Source organism: Gossypium hirsutum, chromosome D05 (genome assembly GCF_007990345.1).
Source record: "Gossypium hirsutum isolate 1008001.06 chromosome D05, Gossypium_hirsutum_v2.1, whole genome shotgun sequence".
NCBI lineage: Eukaryota > Viridiplantae > Streptophyta > Magnoliopsida > Malvales > Malvaceae > Gossypium > Gossypium hirsutum.
In genome coordinates this window covers 62,278,817-62,287,314 of record NC_053441.1, presented here as the reverse complement: position 1 = coordinate 62,287,314, position 8,498 = coordinate 62,278,817, and the positions used below count along the sequence as shown (strand labels likewise).

Sequence of the window (8,498 nt, the reverse complement as noted above, 5' to 3'; positions counted from 1 at the left end):
CGAAATCCTTGAAAAGAATCTTGTTTGATTGCTAGGTTTGCCTTAACTTTGAATATGGAAATTAAGTAATTTTGAAAAAAATGTTCTTCCTTACAATTTTAAAAAATATATATAGTAATTTTGAAAGGTATAATAATTTTACGTGTTCCTAGTGAATATATTATTAAAAATTAAATGAAAAATTTTTAAATTTTATAGTATTATCTGATTTACTGATAGTGTCAATGCATCATATATAAATCCATTGAATTCAAGTTCTATACATTTATATTAGCTATTATTATTGGCTTATTGGTACAATAAATTTTTGAATTATTTTTAAATGATCGACTAAATACATTTGAACTTTTATATCCACTTGAGTCTTTAAACTGACAATTTCGACCAACGAGATTTTTTTACCAACGTTGATCATTAGAAACCAACACCAACATTGATGTGGTCATTAATGGATATCACATTAATCAACAAATGCTGATGGGGTGATCCGCATCAATAAAAATTAAAAATATTTTAAAATTATTGTAAAAAAATGTACACAATAAACTTAAACAAATAGTTGTCCAGGTTCATTTGAATGTAGATATTCATATGTCCATATTCATCATGGAATTATAAAAAGAAAAAAAATTATAAAGAATAATTAAAATTATAAAAAATAATAAAATTATTATAAATTAATTAAAAATCATAAAATTTTATAAAATAAATTAAAACACAGCTTTTTATTATAAATTTTTATAAAGTCCATTAGGCTGAATAGAAGCTTTTAATTAAAAATCCATTTGGACTTTTTTAAAAGTTTCTAAAGATTTTATTTAAAAACATTAAAATTATTATAGTTTCTAAAAATATTTTTATTTAAAATCCATTTGGTTTTAATAATACATAAACAATTACAAAAAAAACTTTTATATAAATATAATTTGGTTTTTAATTTTATACGTTTTAATAATTTTTAATAATTTTAAAAAAACTTTTAAAAAATAATTTTAATAATTTTATAATAATTTTATAAAATTTAATAATTTTGTTATAATTTTAATTATATTTTATAATTTTTTATTTTTTTATAATTTCGAAATGAATATTGAAAAATGTGGGTCCATGTTCAAATGAGCATGGACAATCTTTTGTCCAGCATCATTGTACATTTTTTAAAAATAATTTTAAAATATTTTTTTTATTTTTTTATTTTTACTGATGTGGCACTGTCAAGTTAGCATTTGTTGGTTAATGTGGCATTTGTTAACAATCATATTAGAGTTGCTGTTAGTTTCTAACGATCAATATTGGTCAAATGGCCTTGTTGGTCAAAATTATCAATTCAATGATTCAATTAAGTAGAAAAGATTTGGAGGGGTTTACTTGATTTTTGAAAGAAGTTTGAATGCTTAATAAGCCTATATTATTTTCAATCCATTAATTCTATCAATCGTCTCTAAACTATTGCCAATATCATAATGTCAAATTTAACCGCAACATTTACATCTTTCATCAATTTGGTTTTTTTTGTTTCTATTTTAGTTAAATTTGGCCCTTAATCTTTTAAAAAAGAGTTAAATTATTTTTTATAGAAAATCCTGACTAAAACATTAAAATTTTTTTAATGAAGATGGCATGGCAACTCGTGTGGCAATCCACGTGTACTTCATTTTGACATAACACTATTTATTATATGCCACACCAAAATATAATTTAAAAATTAAAAAATAAAAAAAAATTATAAAAATTCAAAAAACAAAGTATGAAGTACATGTGGATTGGTATGTGAGCTACCGTGTTTAAAAATTTAACGGTTAATTTTCATTAAAAAATAGCAATTCAACAATTTTTGAAAGGTTTAATTTAAATATGACATTTTTTTTGAAAGGTTGATGACCAAATTTAGCTAAAAAAAAGGGATCAAATTGACAAAAAAAATTGTAAATGTAAGGACTAAATTTGTGTTATGCCCATTCTTAATTAGTTTAAAACTTCAAAACATGTTAATTGAATCTTTAAAATATCAACATTGTATCAAATAGGTTTTCTATCAATGTCGTAGTTAATCTAATTGTTAAATGTGAATCAAGATATGATATGCGGCATGCTTAAAAGCAAACGGAATAAACTGTAAACTCATGTGTATCTACCACATAAAAAATTTAGTTTTGACGTATTTAAAAATCGATGTCAATAAAATGTTATCTATGTTGTAGATATATACGTCTTTACAATTTGATCTACGTATTTCAAATACACTTCAACTCAAACTTGAGTTAGCATTTAATGCCTCAACTAATTGTTAACATAATAGAAAGACTTGATTGATATGATACAAATACTTTGAGGACTGAATTAAAACATTTTTAAAATTTGGAATTGAATTTAAAATATGCATAATTTGAGAACATTACGTCATAGTTTAAAGTGTTTATGGTAAATTAGTGAATGGTAAACCTGACATGCTTTATTATAATAGTAAACATTAACTTCTCTTTACTCAGTTTAATTGTGGGATTGTAATTATCATTTATTTACAACTGATTAATTTTCATAATTACATGCTATTTTGATTTAGAAAATTATTATAAATATTTTTCGCTGTTTGTTTCAATGGTTTTATAATTTCCTTTTCCAAAAACATCAGCCGCTTTCAAAACACCACCAGAATAATAGCGAAACTGAATCTTTAAATAAAACCGGCTTAAAAATAATAAATGATTTCCTAAGATCAAAAGGAACAACTTCCCTACAAAATAGACTAGTGGTTTCAACGGTCACTTCAATCATCAAATGATCAAATGTGATTTCTTCGACTTAGTCGAAACTTTTAGGCTTGATTGGTGGTGTTACAATAGTTTTTAATTAGTTTATAATTTTTTTTATAATTTGAATGATTTTTTTATAATTTTTATGTTTATTAATTTCGAAATGAATCTTGAGAAATGTGTCTCTAGTTTCAAAGGAACCTAAATAAATGAGTGCTCAGATTGAAATGAATTTGGACAATCATTTATCCAGCATCATTGTATATATATATATTTTTAAATAAATTAAAAATATTTTTTTACTTTTTTGTTATTTTTACTAATGTGGCACTGCCAAGTTAGCCTTTGTTGTCTGATGTGGCATCTGTTGACAATCACGTTAGCGCTGCTGTTAGTTTCTAACGATCAATGTTGGTCAAAGGGCTTTGTTGGTCAAAATTGTCAATTCAAGGATTCAATTGAGTAGAAGAGGTTCCGAGGGATTTAATTATTTTTTTTAAAGTTAAAATTCTTAATAAGCCCATATTATTTTGATTAATTCTATCAGTCATCTCTAATTTATTGCCAATAGTCTTATAGCATAATGTCAAATTTAGCCACCATATTTATATATTTTGTCAATTTAACTCTTTTTCTTATTCTTTTTAGCTAAATTTGCCCTTAGTCTTTTAAAAAAGAGTCAAAAAATTTGTTTAAACAAAAATCCTAACTAAAACATTAATTTTTCAACAAAGTTGACATGGAAACTTGTGTTACAGACCACATGTACTTCATGTAGACATAACTCTATTTATTATATGCCACACCAACAAGTAATTTAAAAATTACAAAAAAAATCAAAAAAATAAATAATAATAATAATATGGAGTACATGTGGATTAGTATGTGAGCTGCCATGTTTAAAAATTTAACGGTTTATTTTCATTAAAAAAATAGCATTTCAACTATTTTTGAAAGGTTTAAGGTTAAATATGATTTTTTTTAAAAGGGTGAGGACCAATTTTAGCTAAAAAAATAAAAGTCAAATTAACAAAAAAGAATGTAAATGTTGAGAACTAAATTTAACGTTATGCCTATTCTTAATTAGTTCTAAACTTCAAAATAGGTTAATTAAATCTTTAAAATATTAGCATTGTATCTATGCAATAAATTTTAACGTATTAAAAAATTAATGTCAATAAAATATTATCTATGTTACAGATAGATACATCTTTACAATTTGATCTACGTATTTCATATACACTTTAACTCAAGCTTGAGTTGACATTTAATGCCTAAACTAATTGTTAAGCTAATGGAAAGGCTTGATTGATATGATACTAATACTTTGCGGATTGAATTAAAATATTTTTAAAATTTAAAATTGAATTTAAAATCTGCATAATTTGAGAACATTACGTCATAGTTTAATGTGTTTATGGTAAATTAGTCAATAGTATAATAGTAAACAAGTTACGTTGCCTAGTCCTTGATCAAACCTGACATGCTCTATTATAATAGTAAACATTAACTTCTCTTTACTCAGTTTAATTGTGGGATTGTAATTATCATTTATGTTGGCCTTAAATCGTAGGATTAGAACTATTTAATTTGACTTGATTAATTTTCAAAATTACATGCTATTTCGGTTTAAAAATTATTATAAATATTATAAATATTATAAATATTACGTCATAGTTTATGTGTTCATGGCCAATTAGTCAATAGGATAATAGTAAACAAGTGACGTTGCTTAGTCCTTGATGAAACCTGACGTGCTCTATTATAAAAATCAATCAAAAAGATTAGTGGGAAGAACTGAGAAACAAAAGTCTTTGGGTCTGAAACAAATGCATGCACCGATCTAACTTTCAGATGCCTTAAAGATTAACAATGGTTAGGACTTAAAAGATCGTTAAAGATTATTTATTATTTGAAAACAGGTTTCTTGCATTTAATATATTATTAATAAAATTTTATCGATTTTAAATATATATAATTTTTATTAATTTTAAAAAATAGTTATATTTATATAAAAAAAAATAGTATTGGGTTAATTGATTAAATTAAAAATTGGTGGTCTGTCTAATTTTGTACATACCCAAGATAGAAAATACATATCTTTATTAGCTAATTACTACTTCTTTTTTAAGGAACTAGTTACTACTTTTTAGACTTATTTAATATGAAATCACATTTAACATTTAATTATGTTTTAATTAAATAATTTAGTTCAGTTGGTCCAACTGATTTAATTTATATTTTAATTGAGGCTGACCGGCCGAGGGAAGGACTGAAATGATATATTTCTATAATTCTAAAGTTCAACAGAGGATAAATATTTACTTTGTAACACATTTCTACACATTTCATCTTCTAATATTTTACAGGCATCAACTTTGAATAAGAGAATCAAACAAAAAGACAAATCAACATCTCTTTTAATCTATTTGCAATTCTCATGCAATGAGCCGCCCTACACCAATCTTATTGTATAATTGTTTCCTTGCATATAGGTTGTCTTTTTTGACTTAAACTCACCAGTATATTTTACCTATAAATACATGCAACAATTGCACTCTTATCCTCACAGATTCTGTGCCAAATTTCAAGAGCAAACCAAAAAAGGCAGCAAATTAAGCTTTTCAATATTTGCTTTTAATCAATCGAAATGGCTTCACAAGTTTCTCAAATGCCTTCTTCATCACCCCTTTCTTCCAATAAGGATGAAATGCGTCCCAAAGCCGATTTTCAGCCTAGCATTTGGGGAGATTTCTTCCTCAATTGTCCCGACAAGGTATACATACATATGACCATATTGGTATATATATAATCTTAACAGATTATTTGTTTAGTTATTTAGTGATTCAATATGAAGCAAATTTTCATTATTTTGAGCAGAATATTGATGCTGAAACTCAAAAACGCCACCAACAATTGAAAGAAGAAGTGAGGAAGATGATTGTGGCACCAATGGCTAATTCAACCCAAAAGTTAGCCTTCATTGATTCAGTCCAAAGACTGGGTGTGAGTTACCATTTCACCAAGGAGATCGAAGATGAACTAGAGAATATCTACCATAACAACAATGATGCCGAGAACGACCTCTACACCACATCCCTTCGATTCCGACTACTCCGAGAGCATGGATTCAATGTTTCATGCGGTAATTACTGGAACAACAACATGGTATTTTTAAGTTTCTTGAGTATATAATAGCATGGAATGTTTGATAACAATATTTCATTTTGGGTAATTTCATCTCAGACGTATTCAACAAGTTTAAAGACGAGCAAGGGAATTTCAAGTCATCCGTGACAAGCGATGTTCGAGGATTGTTGGAACTTTACCAAGCTTCCTATTTGAGGGTTCATGGGGAAGATATATTGGATGAAGCAATTTCTTTCACCAGCAACCATTTAAGCCTTGCAGTAGCATCTTTGGACCATCCTTTATCCGAAGAGGTTTCTCATGCTTTGAAACAATCAATTCGAAGAGGCTTGCCAAGGGTTGAGGCAAGACACTATCTTTCAGTATACCAAGATATTGAGTCCCATAATAAGGTTTTGTTGGAGTTTGCTAAGATCGATTTCAACATGGTACAACTTTTGCATAGAAAAGAGCTAAGTGAGATTTCTAGGTATGTTTTTGAATCTCTTTCACGCATTTTTTTTTCTTTTTTGTCTTTTTTTTTTTGGTGGAAGGAGGGTTGAATTTAATCGCGGCATCATTCTCAATATAGGAGACGAGTTGCAAATGCTAATATTTGAATCTTAATATATAGCACAAGTTAAAAGTGATGGATTCATCTTTTTCACTTACATTATTTTACTTATATTATATAAGTTATATATATATTTTAAAATTTCAGGTTGCCAATTTACTTAAGAATCTAACAATTTACTTATTGACAACATGAATGTGAAACAAATTAAAACTTTGAATATTCATTTTGCTAATGGGGTTTTCTATGATATGATTTTTTTAGGTGGTGGAAGGATTTAGACTTTCAAAGAAAGTTGCCATACGCAAGAGATAGAGTGGTTGAAGGCTATTTTTGGATCTCAGGAGTGTACTTTGAGCCCCAATATTCTCTTGGTAGAAAGATGTTGACAAAAGTGATAGCAATGGCATCTATTGTAGATGATACATATGACTCATATGCAACATATGAAGAGCTCATTCCCTATACAAATGCAATTGAGAGGTTAGATTTCTAAAATTTTGTTGGTAATAGGTTAGGTTTCTTTAGTTGAAGTTAACATTGAAGTTGAATTCAGGTGGGATATCAAATGCATAGATGAACTTCCTGAATACATGAAGCCGAGCTACAAGGCACTATTAGATGTTTATGAAGAAATGGAACAACTGGTGGCTGAGCATGGGAGACAATATCGTGTCGAATATGCGAAAAATGCGGTATGTACATCAACAAACATTTATTTTGTACAAAAGAGATAAGATCTTAGCTAAATTCTAGATTTGAATAAACAACTAACTTGAATAACAATATATAATCATTTAAATATTATTATTGAATTTGAATTGATATTAGTGATAATTGTTGGGATTTTGTCGCCTCAGATGATACGACTTGCTCAATCTTATCTTGTGGAGGCCAGATGGACTCTTCAAAACTACAAGCCATCATTCGAGGAGTTTAAGGCTAATGCATTGCCAACTTGTGGTTATGCCATGCTTGCTATTACATCTTTCGTTGGCATGGGAGATATTGTAACACCAGAAACCTTTAAATGGGCAGCCAATGACCCTAAGATAATTCAAGCTTCCACAATTATTTGTAGGTTTATGGATGATGTTGCTGAACACAAGGTATAATAATATATTTAAATAATCACAAGAAACCAAACTATTAACTCAATAACGATGGTTTTTGTCATGATTTGAAACAATTAAAGTTTAATGTTTATATATCAAATGTTTAGCCTTAAATCGAAGAATAAGAAAAGATATCTAGTTTCATTTTAAAAATATATATAGTTTAACAAACGAATAGAATTTAGGTTATATAGTAATTGAATAATTTTTATTTTATTATGGTTGCAGTTCAAACATAGGAGAGAAGACGATTGCTCAGCAATTGAGTGTTACATGGAAGAATATGGTGTAACAGCACAAGAGGCATATGATGTATTCAACAAGCATGTTGAGAGTGCTTGGAAGGATGTGAATCAAGAGTTTCTGAAACCAACAGAAATGCCAACAGAAGTTTTGAATCGTAGCTTAAACCTTGCAAGGGTGATGGATGTACTCTACAGAGAAGGTGATGGCTACACATATGTTGGAAAAGCGGCTAAGGGTGGAATCACTTCATTACTCATTGAACCAATTGCACTTTGAAATCGTATTAAATTTTCCTCTTCTGTTCCTTAAGGAATAGTTATTAAGTTATAATTAATAATGTTTTATAATATATATATTATAAAAGAAATTCTAAATCAACTGTCTTTGTATTCATTTCCTTGTATTGATCTAATAAAGTTCTTTTCAAGCTTTCATTTGTGAAAAATCTGCTCTTTTATATTTTATATTTTAATTTTCCTTCTTTCGTTGCTATAGCTTTGAACACAAAATTTAGAGTATGATCCTATCATGCTCTTCCTTTTTACCAACATTGTTGTCACTTTCAATGATTTTTCTCTTCTTCGCCATAACATTATCATCAAGATTGCATGTGATAAAGTTTTGCCATTCAGATAGCCTTTTCAAGGCTCGCCACTAGAAGCTCACTTAAATAGGGATACT

At 27.6% G+C, this 8,498-nt stretch overlaps 1 protein-coding gene across 1 annotated transcript; it reads left to right on the top strand.

Annotated features, from left to right (window-relative positions):
- The first annotated feature begins 5,374 nt into the window (after nt 1–5,374).
- Nucleotides 5,375–8,244, top strand: LOC107903500 ((+)-delta-cadinene synthase isozyme XC14-like). The gene is given in 7 exon segments (NM_001326925.1): nt 5,375–5,529; nt 5,634–5,898; nt 6,000–6,372; nt 6,721–6,939; nt 7,013–7,151; nt 7,317–7,565; nt 7,800–8,244. Coding segments are annotated over 7 exon segments (1,665 nt in total). The 5' UTR covers nt 5,375–5,403; the 3' UTR covers nt 8,094–8,244.
- Nucleotides 8,245–8,498: the final 254 nt, after the last annotated feature.